Here is a 21,763-nt window from a genome sequence, read left to right on the forward strand (position 1 = left end):
GGCGCGGAGTTTACTTGTGCTGGGCTCTGAATATATGCAGCCCAGCAATTAGTTCTGAATCAGGCACCAAGAACAGGAATAAAATGGCCCCTGCTCCCACCCTTGGAATTCAAACCCAGCCCATTATGTAAATAGCCTTATAATGAAAGATTTTCAGCAAAGTCTTTCGCCTCCTGAAAATCTCTCGCTCTTTGGGGAAAATAGCTCAGTGTGTACGCACTACTTTGGTGACAGCTATATCTATCACAGATTTTGGCAAAGTCTTTTGAAATGAAAATCTTCAAGTGTGTATGGGCCTTAAGACTGTCAGATTGAGATGAATGTACAGACAAGGGATGGCCATCGATCATCAATGAATCAAAATCATATGGCCGATGTAGAATAGTTTTGCCATTGATTGGGGGAGAACCAAATGGTTGTCCTGCATCAAAGTCAAACCATAACCGAATAGTTGGTTTTTTTTTAGCCAAAAGGGTATGTCCAATAAAGCCCGGCCCCAAGATTCTGATTGGCCCACGGGCCAGTCAGTCAAATAAAAGGGATTGTAAAAAAAAATTATAAAAAAAAAAAATGTAAATAAAATATATAAAAATGATGGCCATTGATAGGTAAAACATGGTCATACATTACATAGCATGCTACAATCGATGGTCGTTTGCAGCCCTCTATTAAGCACCCAACTGCTCGGCAATCTACTGAGCACCCCTGCCGCTTGGCTCCCCGGCAATCAGTAAAAAGTCCCAGATGCCTGTGTGTTTCCCTGTGTGCCGCCGTTAAAAGACCCCCACTGGGCACCAGCACTGCTGGGATACAAATGACCTCATGGTTGTTGTGAAGCTGCACCATCTCTGCAGAGCTGGCTGCTTTGGAGGCGGTTCAGTCCCACCCAGAGGAGCAGCAAATGTGGATTCTATACAGCAGGACTGGAGGTGGCACAGGCAGCATTGTCAAGCAAGTGGTGGGGTAGTCTCAACTATTAAAATTAAGTGTTTCTCACGAGGAATACAATTATTTCAGTAGAAATCCAGCAGATGGCAATGGATTGGGGTGGGGGGACCCCAGAATTATCAGCGCACAGGGCCCCAAGATTTCTGTTGCTGGCCCTGCCCATGACTGCATGCAGTGATAACGACATTGGAGGTATTCAATCCATGCCAATAGTACCCGACAGGCTAAAAATAAAGCACTCACCTATCCAATGCTGCCGTTAATGACAGCATTGCAGGGTGTTGACTTTTTTAAAAGTTGGGTCTGTTTTGTCAGAAACGGCTACGGACTGTCAAATTCACGTCCGTTTTCCGACAATCCACAGCAGTTTCCAACATTCGGTACAATGAATTCCGGATTGAATACCCCCCCCCCCCCCCCCATTGACCATACATACTGGCTGATATGCATACCATATCATTAACAATATTGCTATCGACCATATCGTTAACAATATATCGTCCAGTGTGTACCCAGCTTTACTGTAACTTTCTTGTGATTTTCACAGGACTTCTGGAAAACTGCTAGGTAGTTAAAAATTCAAAAGGCATTTTTAACACTTTGTTTCATTAATGCCAATATAACCTCATTTGTGGTCAGCAAGCATTGCTATGGAGTGTCTCGATTATGAGTTGTAATTCAATAGTGTGCTGATACAAAAGTATGGGAAAAGTTTGGATGAGAAGAAGGGGTTATAAGCATGTGGGGAGATGGACTTCTCCATACAGGACACCCTATGAACAATCAGCTTTGGTTACATAATAAGGAATGATAGGAATATAATAACTTGTGTGGCCAAAAAATTAGGAGCCATCTCGAATCTACAGAACGCTGCGAGAAACTGAAACCCAGACAACTGCGCCTATTCTGGGCAGCAGCGGTGACCGGGGGAGGAGGAGGGAGGGGGTCACTCCATAGTCACACAGCCACAAATATGTCCCTTCTTAGGGGACAGTGCTGGGGAAGTTCCTGCTGGCACAGGGACGTGTGGGGAATACGTAACCGGCGCTGTCTGTGCTGGAGGACACCGCTCTCCTCTCACTACTCTGGGCTCTCATCGCAGTCACTACACGCCGCCTCCTGGCTGGCTGCGGCACAGAAGGCTCTGCCGTGGATCCAGAGCGTCCTTGCACAGCTGCTGGCAGGAGCCAGCGGTACCGGCAGGGCAGGGGCTGACACATGGTCCTCCCTCGCTGTGTCCTGGAGCGGGGACCCGCCAGCAGCAGCTCTCCGGTGACCTCTGAGTAGATCTGTCTGGCCTAGCCCCTCCCAGTCGGCTCGGGTTCTGCTGCGGCGCATCCCAGCCACCACCCCCTTCCATGCTCCCTCCGAGCAGTGTGAGCCGCCTTGTGTTACATTACAGCAGCTGCTCCTGGCGATCCGGGGAGAGGAGGCAGCAGCAGCAGCGGTCCCCGCACACACAGCCATGGCGTGGAGGAGAGAGGATCCGGTCGTGCGGTCCCCCGGTGCCCTCGCCGTGCTGCTGCTGCTGCTGTGCAGGGTGTGCGGTGAGTGTCGGGGAGGGGGCGGGGTTGCTGTTGCTGTGTGTGCGGAGGGCGATCTCTGATCTGTGTAGTCACTGCTGGCTTCTGCTGCCACTTATTGTCCACAACTTTTTTTATTGCACAGTCATGTTCCCCACAGTATGTACCCCACCCTGTGCCATCTCCCCAGGCAGGGGTAGCAGGAGGTGGTGCTGCTCTGACTGCCACTTGTCGCTGGGTGAAAACCGTTACTTGCTGGTTACTCGCAGTCTGGTGCTGCCTAGAGATGTGTTGTGTGTGTGTACAATGTACATGTATATGTATGTGAGACCCTCCTGTGTGCAGGAAGTACATGTCCTCAGTGCATAGCCCACTGTAACATTCCTTTGCAAACAGTCACTGCTGCTACTCCCGGCTACAAGCTGGTAGTATGTGTGTGTGGAGGGAGAGAGCCCCTTAACATCTAGTGTCCCCCTGTCCAGCCTCTTTCTCTGCATGTTTCATTTAATATTCTGTGATTTCTGTCTTTTAAACTTTGAAGTGTAACCGGGTCCCTGTGCAGAAGCCCCCTTCTTCTACCCCTCCCCCTTTGCAGTCAATTGTCTGAGTTGGGTATGGGCTGAACCTCCTTTCACAAGCCATGCTACGTGGGCTCGGGGTCTCCTCTACAGTCCTTATTGCCTAGGACTATTGTGTGTAATGGGGACTGGCCACTCACTGTGTGTGTGACTTGGGAGACCACAGCTTACCTTGTACTGATGTCACTGGTAGCTGGAGGAGGCGTCTCACTTGTGTGGAGTCACAGTGGAGTGTCATGTTGTGTGACAATAGAGATTAACCTTCGCTTTGGTTACCACCTGTGTGTGCAGGAGTATTGTCAAGGATTTCCACTTTATTTTGGTCACTACGGGACTAGATGTATGGCCAGGATACAAAGCCTGTAATCTATACCTACTAAAGTGTTTCGAAATAAATATTTGATATTGTTAGTACTTGGTAGAATACCCAGCTGGGCTGGTATTTCCTTTCAGTATGTGGTAGGAAAGCAATGTGCACAATCAGGCTTACAGTATTTATTATATAGTGTGTGTGTGTATATAGTCCTACTACTCAGCTATGCTTTATTGGACCAAAATTCTGCTCACCCCTCTGCATTAATTAAACTCATTTGACCCTGAAAAGTAACTGTTTGTAGCCTACATTTATAAAAGCAGCCAAAATAAAAGTGTGTGTATTTTATTAGTGTGATGCCTTGTGCTATATGTGTACTCGTGTACATACACAAATTCTTTCATTTTAAATATAGCTAAATGCAGGTAACGATAATTCTATCAGAATTTCAAACTTTACATATATTTGTAATAAAGCACCGCTGAGAAATTGATATCTTTGTGCCATGTCCAGAGTACAAACTACTAGTTCTTATGCAATAATCAGGTGTTTTATTATGCTTCCGAGCAGCACCTTTCTGTACAAAGAGCAATAATCTCTACTGAACTGACATTCAACCTAAGTATCTGCAATAGGAAACTAAGGAGCAGATACAGTTATTTGTACTATGTGGAGGGATGCGTTCAGCTCTGTCATATTTCCCAATCTTTCTCATCCTTTGTATTGAAACTTTGGTGAGGTGTACTGTGTCTTTGACTCTCAATAACATGTAAAACATGCCATGCCAAGTGTTACTAGTAATGTTTTGTACATTTTAAGGAAATATCAGTAAACAGGTCATACCATACATATATGTACTGTATAATGTGCAGTGCTTTATTTTTGCTGTACCCGGGCAGGTAACTACCCGAAAAAAGTCACAAATTCGTCCGATAGTAATCATATTTATTATTGACCGTTTTGAGTACTTTTTTTGCCCATGCCTTTTCACTTTTTTTATATATTTACTGAGCGAATCAGCATGGGTTAAAACTGACCCAAAACTGGTCGAAAACATCCGTAAAATTTTACCAAAAGTGAAAACACATGGATCCGCATAGAATGCGCCGATCCACGTGGTTTTTGTTCATGCCGGATTTTTTAAACCAGCCGAAAAATTGGCACAGGCGTTGAGCAGGGTGAATCTAATTTGGCCTAAAAAAACGGACAAAAGTGATTTTCTGACTGTAGAAAACTCTGGAAATAATTGAATACCTCCACCAGAGACTGCAAAATGTAATCTAAAGTTGATTGTTTAGAACTTTATCCCTCACAATCGTATCTTTCTGAGCTTTGTTTAATACTCCCATATATATCAGGATTTAGGAGCAGCGGTAAATCCGGCTGACCATCGCACCGATGCTCACCGACACCGCATATGTACTAACATATGCAGTGAGCAACGCAAAGGGCAGCTCTCCGATAAAAGCTGCCCTTTTTGATCCCTGTGGCTTCCTGGACTTCCTTGTTAGAAATAGCTGGCGGCCGCGGGGCATGCTGGGAGGGTTCTGTGTCAGATCCCTCACACAGCAGTGCTGTGAAGAGAAGCCCATAGGCTTCTATAGGGTTATGCCAGCTGTTGTCACCACCGCAGTGGAGCCCCGCAAGGAGGGGCTTTGGTGCATTTAAAAATGCTGTAAAAAATAAAACAAAAATGGGGGTTTTACCGCATTTTTTTGTTTAGTACATCCCGCCCTTCCCTTAATAACAAAATCTTGTTTTTGGATTATCAAGGATTCAACAAAAGTTTACCTGTGAGTACCCCTATATTCCCCAATCTTCTTGTATTTCAGAATAACCAAATTGCCGTACTTGCTAATGATATGACTGAGGCACTTTAAATTGAGGTACTGTTCAGACATACAGGTCTGCCAACCTGTCAGCTCAGGGATTCAGTTAGCCACTTTATGGGTGAGTGGGCAGCCACATTGTTTGGTGTAGTAGGAGAAATAAAAATGGTCTGTACAACTAATAAATGTGTAAATTGCCTTTCACAAATAGGTCATTATTGATGTGAATGTCTACTGTGCTAATATAAAATCTTGCGGGACTGGCACTAAAGTAGGTGCGATCTTATGAAGTAACCTTTGACAAATTTACAATATTCTGACATTTCAGAACAATAAGTATTTTCACCCCAATTGGAGTAATTTTGTTTAAGTAGTTTTAATTTAAATAAGTAGGTATCTATCATTATTATGTTTTATTATTGTTTTCATGGCTTATGTACAGTATTATGCACCAGATAGTGTACGCAGTGCTATACATGGGGTAGAGCTGAGAACAAAATACCAAAAAAACACAGTATAAACAACATTGCACCATCACTTATTTGAGCCACAGTGTATGAGGACTTGCCTGTAACAACATAGCATGAATAAAAAACCATAATGTAAAGCCATGGTCAGGAAGTGTTATATACAGGGTGGAATATAGGGCATCCTCCTATAGTTGGTAGGAGCTGGCAGTGGTGGGTCACATGGGATGGTACAACAGCTCAATGTTCCTGTACACCTCACTTGCATGAGCAGTATTCAAATTGTTGAAGGTGCGAGGAGACAAGAGACAATAAGCAATGATGGTGAGGCTAATGCAAGGCAATAAACGAGAGGGAAGGATGCCCTGCTTACATTGTTGGAATCATTTGGAGAGTAACTTCAGAAAAAAAGAATATCTGAAGTGCTAAGAGGAGGGTTGGTGGCCTTTTAGTGAAGAGGTGTGTTTTTTTTTTTTTTTTTACATGTTTAAAGCTGGCTACACTAGTAGTAAGTAAATATCAACATCTTTAGCTGAATAAAGAGCCTAATTCAGACCTGACAAATTTGTACTCAAAATGGGCAAAATCATGTGCAGGGATGGTTAGATTTGGGAGAGTTATTTTATTACTGTGCAGGGTAAAGACTGGCTGCTTTATTTTATCACTGCAATTTAGATTTCAGGCCCATGCTCACTTTAATCGTTTGCGCTGCTTCAGTTCAAAGCCACCCATTGTGTTTGGCCTGGCAGTGAGTGCTGATGCGCACTCCTGCTTCGTCGCCGACTGCAGCTCATCTGCTGGTACTACCAGCAGATGAGTGGCAGGGTGGACGGCTTTCCATAGCGTCCTGCTATGGAAAGCCATCCACCCTGGGGAAAAAATCTTTGCCGTGTGAAAATCGCTCAGTGTGTATGCACTGAGCAATTTTCAGCACAGCAATTTTTCCCATCATCCTGTGCATACACACTGTGCAAAAATGCCAAGTGTGTATGGACCTTAACTCTATCTGCACATGTTACATTTGCCTCACCTGCAGCACACATGGTTTTGCCCATTTTGAGAACAAATTTGCCCTGCGATCAAATCTGAATTAGGCCCATAATGTTCTTCTCCCCAATATCACAAGAGCTACGTGCAGCATTTTGACAGTGCAATTGATGTGGTGTCACATCATGCCTTATTAACTTTTGAGATATTCTGATTGCATATTCACTTTAGAATGTTACAATTTCCTGTTCAGAAAATCATTCTGTTCCAAATTTCTGACTGACCTTGCAATTAGTTAAGGTAAGGGGAGAATCAGATGCATATATCCAGGAATGTTACGTTGAGCTGGTTGGATAAGATATTTTTACATTAACATTTTTACATGCTACTTCTTATTAAAATACAGTAATATTATCCTTTAGCCGTTGTTGTGCCTGGTTGACAGACAGTTTGCAGTGCTGTTAGCTTGGTTAATCATAAACATCAGTGTGTTTGAACTGTGATTAACCATTGAAGAAAATCTGTGTTCTCGATTGGAAGTCATTTACAAACCAGTCATGGTGAAACTAGAATTTTTTATATCCAGGATTCCTAGAACCAAATTTCTAGGGGGGAATTTAATTGTTTATGGGACCTGTAAGTAATGGGTATATGATGGGCAATATTGAGTTGTTCAGCCGATGGATGAGTGCCGAATGAGTAAGTGCAGAAGGAGGCTATTACTTAACATGCATGTTGCATACAAGGGCACCACATTTATATGCATAAAGCAGCTGATCTTGTGTAAAATACTCAGTGCGCTGAGTTTGGGCACCCAAAAGGTTGATTTTGGCATGATATCTGCTTGCCACCTGAGTATAGTGCAAGCAGACATGATAGACACCCGCAGCACTTGTGCCCATTATTGAACACTTGGATATCGCTTATCAGACTCCCATAACTGTGTCTCACAAACCTAATATTACTCAAGTAAGTATTGAGACCGTATATATACACCAAAGTCAGCACTCACACTGTTTAGCAATGATGCTTCACTGGGTTGATGGGTTCTATTCGGAAATTTGTATGATGTGTGTGGTGTTTGTTCTCCTCCAATAGGATTGGATTTCCTCCTAAGGCATATTAGTCGGTTAATAATAGGGTACTTGTGTATTTTGGCGGCGCCCATCGCATCGCATACCATAACGCATACGATGCGACGCGATATCGTACGATAGTGCACGATGGCATACAATTTTGAAATTGTATGCCATTGTACATGGCATACAATGCCATACGATGCGATGCGATTAAACATTGTATAAGCACCCTAATGGGTGCTTATACAATGTTAAGCACCCAAATGGGTGCTTACAATGTTAAATGCACCCCCACGCCACCCCCCCACTATAAACATGAACCCGAAGCGTGGCGAGCGGCGGCGGTACGCGTCCTACGACCTTTTCATACCCCCACTATCCACGTCGGCGTGGAGTTGAGAATAGAATAGTGTGGCGAGCGCAGCGAGCCACCGAGCCACCGAGCCCGAAGTGTGGCGAGCGCAGCGGACACCTGTGAAGCCCGCGAAGGGACGCGTTTACCTGTGAAGGTATCTGCGTCCCCTCGTGGGGCTCGCTGCGCTCGCCACGCTTCGGGCTCGGTGGCTTGCTGCGCTCGCCACACTATTCTATTCTCAACTCCACGCCGACGTGGATAGTGGGGGTATGAAAAGGTCGTAGGACGCGTACCGCCGCCCCTCACGGGCTCGCTGCGCTCGCCACGCTTCGGGTTCACGTTTATAGTGGGGGGGTGCATTTAACATTGTAAGCACCCATTTGGGTGCTCAAAAGCATCCTTTAGGGTGCTTATACGATTTTTGGTCGTATAGGGGCTCAAAATCGCGTCGCATCGTATGCCATCGGGTGCATGGCATGCGATGCGATCTGTTCGTCGTACGACGGACATCGGGGGCGCCGCCAAAATACACAAGTACCAATGATAGTTTGCATGTTTAAAAGATAGACAATTTGACTGTAACTTCCACTGGGGAAGGAATGGTTTTAAATGATTATTCTCTGTCTGTGTGTGTATGTTTCCGCCATATAAAGAAATTTTGGTACTTGTGTAGTTTCATGGCGCCGTGCTACTTCAGGGTTGTACGCTCGCCACAAACTATGTAAAATAAAGTAACTTCACTCCATGCCAACATGGATAGTTCATACCTCCACTATCCATGTTGGCATGGAGTTGATTTTTGATAGCGTGGCGAGCATAGCGAGCCACCAAGCCTGCAGCGTGGGTGAAAGAAGCGAGCCCCGCAAGGGGACTCAGACGCACGGTGCCATGCTGGCACCGTGAAAATACAGAAGTACCGAAATTTTTATAATCTATTAACTGCATTGTCGCCATACTTCTTGCAGTAACATAAGGAGGGTACATGTATCAACAGACATAGTATCTTATTCTGATTCGATTGCTTCCCCACGCGATCGCATGGAGGAGAGATGCATTTGTGCGTATGTGCAGATGCAGGGTGCTAGTTTGCCGCCCTGTTTGTACCTAGCAGTACGGGCGGGAGGCGTGGGGCGGCAAGTGCTTCGTGGGTGTTCCCATGAAAATGCTGTGCATTCCCATGGATATTCGGCAGTGACGTGGATCCGGGGGGCGGGCAGCTGCCCTCTTCCCATACAGGCAACAAGCATATCTAAGACACCAGAGAGTGTCTTAGATTTGCACGCACCTTCAGATTTGGCCCGCACACCCAAGGCTGTGAATGGATGTGTATGATACACATCCATTCACAGTATTTTATATAACTATCTTCTTTACTTGTATGGCTAGTAAATAAATAATTCCGTAATTATAGTAGTAAATACTCCTACACACATCACATACTCAAGTATAACAGCTTAGTTTGGTCACAGCTCCCAATACACAGCCGTATACCTGGAATATGAATTTTATGAACTTTTACATTCCTTCATACTCTTAAGTTTTTCTTCAGTCCGTAATAGTGACACCGATTTTGTCTTTTGGGAATAGCCGCTACTTCCTATCTAGAAAGTGCATGTATTCTTTTTACACTCATGGGGCCTGCACACATAGCGATTTTTATTTTTTTTCAGCACTTTCTAAGTGATCTAACTAGATTGCTTAGAAAGTGACCCTGTATTACCGTGTGTAGGGGCCATAGTGATAGCAGCGCACGGCCACTCGCGTCGCTATTGCCGGTAGAATAAGGTTGGGGAATTGCGTGTAGAAGAAAGAGAGAGCTGCTGCTACTGCAAGTATCTGCCTGGGACCTGCCAATACATAGACAGGGTGGGAGCCAAACACAGATTGTAGATGAGAGTGTGGACCCTCCGCATGCTAGATGTCCGAAATACAGTACAGTAGTGCCCACATTCACTTCGCCGACATTTATCAGGATTATAGTGAGAAGAGAGTGACTACAAAGTAACTAGACTCGACAACTGGCTGTCGACATTGAAGTGTGGTCCTTCCAAATGGTGCCCCCCCTCTCCTTTACTCTTTGACTTCACCACATCCACATACACATTATCCTCCTCTACTGCACGGACACCTCCTTCACATCTCACCCCATCTCCTGATCTCGTCCTCCTCTTCCATAACAACAAAGACACTTAACATTGATAAATAATTTTAATATTAACATTTTTTCACTATCAATAAATCCAGCAATGTTGTGCCTTCAATTTACGCACTGGAATCTGGGACCGAATTATTAAGTTAATTACTCCTTTTACTATATATTATTCTAAACGCGGATGTACCAAACACTTTCCTTGCCTAATTTGGTTTCATGCTTTATAATTGACATTTGTATGCTAATAATTTAGTTTTCGCTAACTTTTTAGTAAATTTCCCAACAAGATGCACCAAATATAAAATGGGATCAAACCTCTAAAAGTATTCAGAATTTCACTGCATTTTCCATATACTTCAAACTACAAAGCCCCAATTGTTGGGACCTAATAGAAGCCTATGGGCTCCTCTTCGCAATGAGATTTTCTCCCTATATCTCCAATGGCTACTGCATGTATGGCCATTGGCCACACAAGCGCAGGAGTCCTGGGTCATGAATCTGGAAATGTTTGTATAGCAAACATCTCTTATTTTTGCCGCAATTACGAAAGCAGTGTTTCTAAACTGCTCTATGCTTGCAATCGGTGGCTGGATGCATCGCAATAAAAATGAAGCATCCCACCTCTGAACAGAGATAGCAGAGAGTATATTTTAGCTTGTGTGTGGATTTCATTTCACCACCTCCTAACCAGGACACATTTTTGTACTGGAGGATCATTGGTGAACTGCGTGCGATTTATCGCATGTAAAGGCTCCCAGGGATCTGCAGCAGCGACGGGGGGCAGGAGAATTCAAAAACCCCTAAATGAATGGGTGGCCGCTGCCCATTCTTTTGGGGGAAAAAATTGATAGTCCGCTGGCACACACACCTACTGATGGATCCGTACATTGCGGATGCTAACAAGTACCCACGATGTGCGACTGATGGGTCTGATTCCACTTTATCTTCTGTTCTGCACTCTATTTCACCCGATTTCTCAGCCTGATCTGCCAGAATGGCATAGAGTATTGGGGCCTTAAGATTATGCATCAGTGACAGGCTGTCAAATTTTAATCAGCGGGGGCAAGCATGCTGCAGTGGCCCATTTCATAAGGTGGTTTTACTGCCATATGGTAGAAAAGAATTGTATCATAGGGGCAGGTTTTTAACCAGTGTGCACAAAGTGCTGTGTAATTCCACTACACTAATCAAATGAAAGCATCACTGACTGAAGGCTATATATCTTGCATGCTAGCTTATCCGCTTCAGCTCTGTAGTTTCTCTGTATTATAACCCTTTTATACCACCGCAAAACCCCAGGTCTTCGGCGGGTCAGACCCGGGTCAGCGGCAGTGTAAATGGGACACGCCGTGTCACTTTACATGGGACTTCTACCCAGGTCCTGACCTGGGTAGAACACAGTAGAGGGCAGCGTAAATGGGTACGCCGGGACATCCAACCCGGCTCCCATTTACATCAATGGGGGGGACGTGGTTGGACAGGGGTGCACAGACAGCCTGCACTGCTGTCCTCTATACTCTGCAGACAGAAGCGGTGGCAGTGGAGTAGGTGAATGGACCGGATGGATTTTTGGTGTAAAAGGGGTATTACAGTAGCAAACTCCCCCCCCCCCCCCCCCCACGAAAAAACTAAAATACAAAGTAATACACCAACTAATCCGCTACCCACTCCTTTTCAAGGCACAGTCTATAACATGGTAGTTGGCTGGTATTTTATCTCTTTCTTTTCTTTGCTGGGCACACACAAGGCAACATGTCATCCAATCCGGTGGGTCTTACTGAGATTTTGTGTATATCGTGTAGTGTGTAACAGCAATTGCCTGCTTCTGACCCAAATTTTACTTTCTGTTACATTTGCCCCACCTGCAGTGCACATGGTTTTGCCCATTAGAGAAAGATGTTGCTTCTTGAATAACCCCCAATAGGAGATAGTGTGACTTGGAGTGTAGAGTGTGAGGGCCCCTGGCTGTGCCCAGAGGGATTATTAGGTTGACAGATGGAAGGCTGGGGAGAGTCCTGTCAGGTGTTTATCATGTTCCATAAATTGGAAACACGTTAAGAGAAGTCTCCTACACAGGAGTGACATGGATATCCGAGAGGAGGGGAAGTATCATGTGATGGGGTCAGAGGTCTAATATAGGTGGTTTTGGTGAGGCTGAGTAGCTTGAATTGGATTCTGGGGGTTATGTGGAGCCATGTATTGATTTACAGAGGGTGCGGAGGCGTTGTCACTCATTCTAGTTCTTAACAGTACCAGCTGCAGTTATAATTTCCATGTTAGCTGTTTTCTTATTTGAAAGCTATTTTTTTCTGTTTTCTTATTTAAAAACACCTGTTTTCTCTGTGTCTCAAGTAAAACAATATGTACTGAGCTTAAAAAAATGCTTTTTGTAGGTATCTTATGCTGGGTACACACCAAAACGATTTGGATTGGATGCAAATAGGATCGTACGATTTGCATACAATTTGCATACGATCCGATCCCCTCTGTATTCAGATGAATGGATCCTTTACAGATCCTACCGGCAGCAGGTAGGATCGGATTAGGATCCAATTCAGATCCAACCAAACGATTTTGACCAAATCTGCATCCAATCTGCATCCAATCAGTCTGAATTGGATCCAGATTGATGGGATTGTGCCAAAATCGTTTTGGTGTGTACCCAGCATTACTGCTAAGCATCTCATAATTTTAAATAAAGATGTGTCCACGTACATCTAGCCTGCCTTTCATGTTAAACTCACACCATGGCACGAGTCTGTAGTGCCGGGTGTCTTTATTTGTGACTTTTTCCATTAAATAGCGCCTGCAGCTCTACTTGCTTATGAAATGCTACATTAGAATGTTTTCCAGAAAAACACTGTAATGTTCCACTTCCTATGCAGATACAGTAGCAGTCACACACTGTATGCTGCACTGACATGCTGCATATGATTTTAATCAGTGGAAGCTGATTGTGCGTCATATTCTCTTCGACTCTATTAACAGAAAAAGTTGCAAAAAAGATTCCCAGCACAATAGTCACACGGAGCTCACATGTTATGTATAATGCAACTTGTATCGCAATGAGGATAAACATATATGTGGACACATCTGTATTCCTACCCACCAGAGTTTTCAAACAGGTGTGCAATTCATGCAAATGGATTTAACATATACCCATTTAGCTTTGCCAGCATGCTACTAATTCTATTGTTTTGTGTTTAGCAGTTCCTCTTCAATTGTGGGAATGTCATTCTCAGCTCTGGTGCTTGTAGCAGGCTCTGGCCTGTATCTCCACACACAGACCAAAGTGTGGTAAAAGCACCAGAGCTGAGATCGGCACCCTAGACAGGAAAGATGAACTGTGTGTGGTGTAAGGTGCTAGGATGAACACTAGTGTTTACCATAAATAAATGCATAAGTAAAGGTGTGTACACACGGCAGGATATGCTGTGAGATGCGAGTCCCGATGCGATCAGATCGCATCGGGACTCACATCTCACGGCATGCTAGAGGGGCACAATTTACACTATATAGTGCAGATCTGCACTATATAGTGTTGCTTGCCCTCTCTATCTGGTTGCCGATTTGCGCTCACACGGGAGCGCGTATCAGCAGCGCATCTGGCTCGCAAGCCCTAAAAAAGCATGCGATTTGGCTTCCCTATCTGGTACAGCGGAAGCCAAATCTTACCGTGTGTACACACTATAAAACTCCACTAGAGAAATAAAGGATAAAACTATGCAGATGTTACGATTATTGGGCCCAATTCAGAGTTGATCGCTGATGTGCAAATTCACATTCCTTTTAATTATCTAATGACTATGCATGTGTATGGATTGTTTTTGGGGTGGCGAAAAAGCACTTCCAACAGAGAAATTAAATTGCTTTGTGTCCACTCATTATTGTTCTTAGTATTGACCTGGGCACCCAAAACACTGACTTTTCGTACATTTATGGTCGCCACTTCAGGATGCTGTAAGCAGCAATGTGGGCATCTACAGCACTCATGCCAATCGGAGCAACAATTAAACTACTCAGTCAGGTGCTCCTAAATAAGTGCAGCATATAAAACAATTGGGTTGGCCCCAGTATTGTGTAGTTCCACATATGCACTGTTTGAAAACATTTAATAATGTTTGGACTGAATTATAGCATCTATATTGCTGAACACATTTATAAAATGAATGTGTCTTTTATAATACAGATTCGGTGTTAGCCCCAGCTATTATTCTGTAAAGCAAGTTAAGATCCATACACATTGGGCGCTTTTGCCCATGTATGGGCAGTGATAAAGTGCACATCGCTGACCGGTGAATTAGTGCATACAATGCCATTTTCATGGGGGTGAGTAACTTTCCATAATAGGAGACTATGGAAAGCTATTCACTTGTCCTGTCAATCAGGATGACGGCCACCGCCGGCTGGTGATGGTGCGGGAGCACGCATCAGCGCCCGGCCATACATGTTAGGCAGGTTTTGTGCTGAAAGCAGCTCAAACTGCAAAATGTGTGCTGCTTTCATCTCAAAATTGACTAGTGTTTAGTTATTATTCAGGAGCTTTGATTGCAAACTTTTGCTATTTCATATAATTTTCTTGTAGTGCGCTTGGTTACCGTGCTAGTATTCTGACAAATGCACTATGCATGCTGCTGCTTAGTAACCAAACTGTTCTATTGAATATAGGCAGCCATCAACTCTGCACTATGGGCCTGATTCAGGCCTGTTCGCTAGGCTGCGTACACTCACAAAGCATAAAATACATTGTACATATGTGCTAAATAAAAAATGCCTCAATGTGCATTCATAGATCCCACAGCATATATAACATCAACTGAGGTAGAATTGCTGTTAATATATGATAAGTCACAATATTCCAACTGGATGAATAATATAAATATTACCACTCCACTGATTAGATGTGTGTCACTGGAGTTATTCAATATTTGGTGGAAAGATGATTTAGTAGAGGAGATGTGAAATTGTTGGATGTATGAATGCATCCCTTGTATCCTCATATGGTGCTTGATAATTACCAGAAGTTTCTGGAGTCCTTTTGAAGCAGCATCTCTCTATATAAGTATATACGTGTGTGTGTGTGTGTGTGTGTGTGTGTGTGTGTGTGTGTACTAAATTATATAATGTGATGCAGGCTTCTTTTGTTTTTTGAAGATGTTGCAATGTTAAAGCTAGTATTTCACCTTATACTGGGCATACTTGCAGGCATTTGTGACACGCTCAGATGGATGTGAAATTCAACATGTAGGCACCGTGGAAACTAAACCACAGCTACTATTGTACAGTCATTTGAAATTTAAACTTTTTCCATAAATGACCTTTCTATATGAAATGCTTTTTCAGTATTTCCCGTCTGTAATTCCAGGGTTGGCTATACTTGGTGTCCAAGGGCATGGTTACTGAGTATAACAGTATAAGGGTGGGATGTATTAAGCTGAAAATGCAGTAAAACCCCCGTTTTACCACATTTTCCTATGTACTAAAACTCTGGCCGCACCGATGCCACCGGGCAGGGTATCACCACCTTTGGGCGGCGATGCCCTATAGAAGCCGATGGGCTTCTTTTTGCCGCCTCTGCCGCAAACCCCCCTTCCCTCCCCCTGGCTTACCCATCAGGTCGTCCCCTCCTCCCCCCTAGCATGGCATCCGGCTGCAGGAGTGAGGAGGAGACGCCGGGGACCAACGCGCTGAGCTGTCTCGGCTGCACAGGAGCAGTAGGCAGCTGGGAGGTTAGTACATATGCTCTGGCATCGTGGCAGCAGGACGGCAATATATATTAATACATCCCACCCTAAGCCTGTTATAGACGTATTTAGCAATGTTGGAAGAACATTCTGAAATGTATAGTTTAACAGCAGCTGTGCGGAAGTTTGGTAATTCCTGGCCTGACATTGGGCCTGTTTCAGACCTCTTCACTAGGCTGTGTGTAATTGCAACTGAGCGCACAGGTAAACTCCACACGCCACTCCTGGCAGCCCTGTAGCAAACACATCCCCTCACATGCAGCCGGACAGGAGAGGAATCGCTGACCATTGAATTATTTTTTTCCCCTTCGGTAATAAAAGTCAGTCTAGACTAACTTTTATTCTGGGCGTTGATCGCCGCCCTCCCCAAGCAGACATTGCCACGCCTGTGTTCTCAGGGGAAAGACATACAGGTAAAAATTTAGTTTTATGGGCAATAAGTTGAGAGAGAATATAGTTACTGGAGCTGAATTTGTCACATGGGATTAGGGATGCCAATCCCGGGGCATTTTTTTCAATTCCGGGATTGAAAAATGCTCAATCCCGGGATTCTCGGGATCCCGGGATTGGCATCCCTAAAAGAAAAACACAACCTGTCCACCCCTATATGGGCGGGCAGGTGCGTGGCAGCAGGGAGCGGGGCAGAGCAGCGCTGCGGGGGTGCAGATTTACTTACAGGCTGGCGGGAGCGGGGCAGACAGCGGCGCTGTGGTGATACTTGCCTGCGTCCGGGCAGGTAGCGGCGGCATCAGAAGCAGGAGGGGGAGGCTATGAGTCGGCCGGGAGCGGTTCTCTGTAGCAGGACGCTGGCCTGCGCAGCGTGACGGTCAGAGGTCACGCTGCGCAGGCCGCACGCCGGGGTCGGGAACAGCCGGGCAGCTTCAGATTGGGTGCTCAGAAGCTGCCCGGCATTAGACTGCGCATGCGCAGTCTAATCCCAAAATCCCGGGATTGGATACTCCAATCCCGGGATTGAAATCCCAGACATTTTGGGGCCAAATCCCGGAATCCCGCCGATCCCGGGATTGGCCACCTTACATGGGATCCTTGTTGTGTCTGACAGCACAGGAGTGTAATGCTAATTCTTCTGTGCGCTGTAAACTTAGTGGTCAGTTCAGTTAGCTGTAAAGGGGGTGAGTTGCATCTTAGAAGTGCTGGCAACTGAACTGCAACTTGGTCTCCTCGCTCCCCAATCTCAATACCAGACTCCCAGATTATAATTTTTTTTACATGCAGCTAAACCATATGGTTTAATATCTCCTACACGATTTGATTAGCACTTTTGAGTAAAATTCCCATTTATTACTTATTCCTAAAATAAGACCAATTTAGCTCCAAGTTTTGTAATAATCTCTCTCAAAGTAGTTGGACGTAACATGGCTTGCTATTGATATGGCTAGGAACAGACATTCTGTTGTTCATGAAAGCTCTAGCAAAGGTCCATACAATAAAATGGGCGATTTTTCCCAGCATGTATGCTGAACGATGATGGGGAAAATCGCTGGGCTGAAAATCACTCAGTGCATACTCACCGAGCATTTTTCCACTCGATTTTTTTTTTCCCCAGGGCAGATGACTTTCCATAGCAGGATGCTATGGAAAGCCGCCACCCCACCGCTCATCAGCTGGTAATACCAGCCTATGGGCAGCCGGGACAGCGATGATGCAGGAGCACAAATCAGCGATCATGGCTTCTCCAGCAAGCGAGGGGGCGCTGGTGGCTGGACGAGGGAAGGGCAGCGTATAAATCGCATGCATCGCTGCGTGTGAACCAGAATAAGGTCCGTGGTGTATTGCCTTATTCCTCCCTTAGTTTCTGCTACTACTAATTCTATACATTGGGTCTGACCGGACAAGCCTAAACTCTCACAAGCTGTATTTATTATTTTTTTTTTTTCTGTTAACACTATTTTATTTATTCATACTTTTCTTTTCTTTTGAATTGCCCACAGTGTATTTGGTTTTGCGGCTGAGGATGGCAAAAGGTAGTTAGCCCAGTTAGTGTAAATATAATAAAAACCTAGATAAAATTGCCTAAGCCAAATAAATCTAACTATTTAGCTATTTTGTTTATTGTACTGTCGTACATAATATCAATCCTAATCAAATGTATATTATTAAACATTAACCTCTGAGATAAAATAATGTAAGCTTTTAATGACTATACAATTCCAACTATGCATTGTCCAGTATGAACACGAACCAATACACCTGTTTTTTTTTTTTTTTTGTGGGAATTGTATCTTTTAAGTGTGTTGAAACAGTTGCTCTCTTAGATGTTGTCTGGACGCTTGCAAAGCAATAACAAACTATCATTTTGCTAAAAGTCATGACCTGACGTGTGGCTGCACATTTTCAAAATAGTTCTAAAATTTCAACAGATGCAAAAGTTGTATGTAGAACATTAACTCAATATGGAGGACTTAGTAATGTGGTAGAGACCCGTTCCATTTCAATTCCAAGAAAAAATGGAGCGCTTGGATTTTATGCCCTTCTCTTTTGTGACACACAGGGCCTGATTTAGAGGTGTGTCATACTGAAGTATCTGCATGCATCTGAGTTGCACCGTATATGTGCCCCAATTGTCTTTGCACACAGACACATCTGCATCCATCTCTGTATCCGTGCCATAGTTATATTTAATATGAAAAGGGAATTCAACCTGCATCTTTAAAAATCCATGCAGTTCCTCTTTCCTGCCCTGGGTGTCGCTCTCTCCCTGGACTGATATGCAGACCATACCTGTAATAGAATCACCAGAGCAGAGCAGGACAGCCAGGCAGGGAAGAGGAACTGCACAGGCTTTTAAAGATGCAATGAGCACTACTGAACATATCACATACTTCTTAAAACTATGTAATAAATTTGAATTCCCCATTTTATTTTAAATGTAAATGACTACGATCTCTATGTTACTATGGCACAGATTCAGAGATAGATGCAGACGCGTCTTTAGTCTCCGTCTCTTCTGCATTCTTATGTTAATGCAGTGTGCAGTTTTTGAACAGCCGAGTCGCAGACATGCATCTTCCTAAGACCTTGCATTTCCCTCACTATTTGTATATAGGGGTACCACAGAAATATGATGCAGGGAGCTAGAATGAACAATAATCTCTAATACTCTATAAGGTATAGCATATTAAATACAGACCTCCCCTGGTAGTATGCAGAAAACTCCTTTTCTTCCCTCCATCTCAGCTGTGTTTAGTTTTTCAGTTACTGTAATATTTAGGAGGTTATTCTGGTTGGTGCGTAAATTTCCGAATTCTTTCGGAGCGGACCGCACGCCACGCTGTGCGGACATTGTAAGAAGAAACGCCCACAGGTCCTCCGCATACGGACGGACTCGCTCTTTAAGAAGAGGGTGTGTTTACGGACAACATCCAAACCGTGCGTGTGCGGTGGCCACACCAAGATTCTGCACGGTCTTACAGCGTCAGAACGGACGTGAAGCTGCACGTACGCACCGATGCGGTGTATTTACGCAAAACTCACGACTATTCTCTGAACTCATAAATCTGTCACATGACACACTTATGCAATTAGGCTACTTCATTAAAAATTGTTTGTTTGTAATTGGAATCAATTAAATCCTAATAGATACTTAAACACATTCAACACATTACTACCACTTTAAATTAACCCTTGCATCATGTGAAGTGCTATTCATTCATTGTTACCAAATGTGTGCTGTTATTGCTGAATGTAAAAGTGACATGTATATTTATATTAGTGATACCAAGTTCTGTTCATTGCTTGCAGTGTAAATGTGTGTAAAAAATGCAGCCGTGCTTTCAGCATATATGTGTGTGTTTAGTAATGGTCCATTTAGGCTGCAATGGTTCCAATGGAAGCAATGAAAAGAGTGTAATTAATGAGTAATGAGTAGAGGAGTGGATTGTATTGTGTTCAGCTGACTGTGGTTCAGGTGCGGCCGTACTAATTGGGCGATCCGAATGCCTAGCGCATGACCGAGTGGTGTCCGCAAAGTGAAACTTGCTTATGAAGACCGCATATTTCCTGCCTGTTGGTTCGTTTGCAGTCGGTGTTCTGTCCGAATTCATGCCTACCAGAATTAGTGCACTCCCTCGTGTACGCCCATGTTTACGCCCAGTTTAGCCCACTTTGAAACTATGCCCCTGTGTACTTCCAAATGACGCCCATATTACGCCCATATTTCCAGAGTGAATGCAGTGCACATTTCTGTACGGTATTAGTGAGAAAAAGTACGGAGACTGTGCCTGGCACATGCGCATAGCGTTGCCCACGCATGCGCAGACGGCTAAAAAACGCCATCCGAAAGAATTCGGAAATTTACGCATCGACCAGAATAAGGCCCTTAGTTGTGTATACCCGGTATTGTATGCTCTAGGTATGGCATTGTGTCGCCTTATAAAAAATTTTTAATAAAAAAATACCCACCGCAGATGCCACAGTGCACACATATGCACCCATGCACTTGTATGATGCTGCTATATATTCCTATTCCTCTGAGAGCTCCATATTAGTTTCTGATGGCGAGGGATTATAGTGATTTATAATGACTGTCCTCCGCACTATGGAACCACATTAGAATTGGCTGTTACCAAATATACCACTTAGACTGACTGGTGATATTTTAACCCCTTCCCGACAATTGACGTACATTTACGTCATGGTCGGGAAGTACTTCCCGACACATGGCGTAAATGTACGTCATGGCTTGTAACTGTCACCGCGTCTATAGACGCGGTGACAGTTTCAACATGTCTGCTGTCCCTGACAGCAGACATGTCCGTGCATGCCCAGGGGGGGCTGCGATGCCGCCCCCCCGTCGGCGATCGCTGTGATTGGCTGTTCAGTGTGAACAGCCATTCACAGCGTTTTCCTGTGTCACCGGCGAATAACGTTCGCCGGTGACACGGGATCGGAGGTGATTGGTGCTGTAAAGTACAGCACCAATCACCGCGGGGTGTAAGGGTGACACTGGTGTCACCCCACCTCACCCCGCCCGCCCCCAAAGGCCGTGATTGGTTCGTCAGACCGACGGACCAATCACAGCCAAGGAGGGGGATTTAAACTAACGGTGACTGCACTGCAGACGCCATTCCGGTCTGGAATTGCGTGCAGTGCGGTCACCGTGCCTAGCTGCCGCAGTATACTGACCTGAACCTTGCCAAATACTTACCTGATCCTTGAAAATACCTTGCCTGATCACTGCTTGTAGTGTGCTGGATGCTTCCTGGATCCTGCTTGTAGTGTGCTGGTTGCTTCCTGGATCCTGTTACTTGTGACGTCCTGTGAACTTGTGCTGCTGCAGTGTAATAGCGTTAGATAGAGAGAGATAGAGAGATAGAGATAGAGAGAGATAGTGTCAGAGTGCTATATTTTGTGCTGCTGCAGTGTGATATAGTAATAGATAGAGATAGAGAGAGATAGAGAGAGAGATAGAGAGAGATAGAGAGAGATAGAGAGAGAGAGAGAGAGATAGAGAGAGATAGAGAGGCCTAGTGACAGAGAGTGCTATATTTTGTGCTGCTGCAGTGTGATAGTTATAGATATAGAGAGAGATAGAGAGAGAGAGATAGAGATAGTGACAGATTGTGCTATATATTTTTTATATAACTGACTGCTGCCCCCCCTTTTGTGCTGATCAGTATAAATTAACTGATCAGCAACTTTTTGGGGGCGCAGGTTTTTTTTTATATATATATATACCTGTCACTGCTGCTGCTGCAGTGTCATAGAGTGATAGATAGTGAGAGATAGAGAGAGATAGTGACAGAGAGTGATAGAGAGTGCTAAATTT

The 21,763-nt window shown here is 44.4% G+C and overlaps 1 protein-coding gene across 3 annotated transcripts in view; it reads left to right on the forward strand.

Annotated features, from left to right (window-relative positions):
• The first annotated feature begins 1,932 nt into the window (after window positions 1-1,932).
• The window catches only part of NECTIN3 (nectin cell adhesion molecule 3), a 132,085-nt gene continuing 112,254 nt past the window's right edge, over window positions 1,933-21,763 (forward strand). Inside the window, exon 1 of one of the 3 annotated variants that reach the window (XM_083173257.1) lies at window positions 1,933-2,495. In XM_083173257.1, the coding sequence (XP_083029383.1) occupies window positions 2,414-2,495 (82 nt within the window). In that variant the 5' untranslated portion in view covers window positions 1,933-2,413. The remainder of the gene's footprint in view (window positions 2,496-21,763) is intronic. The other 2 variants (XM_083173258.1, XM_083173256.1) reach the window with 2 other exon arrangements.

This window comes from Crinia signifera, chromosome 2, assembly GCF_055691185.1.
Source record: "Crinia signifera chromosome 2, ASM5569118v1, whole genome shotgun sequence".
NCBI lineage: Eukaryota > Metazoa > Chordata > Amphibia > Anura > Myobatrachidae > Crinia > Crinia signifera.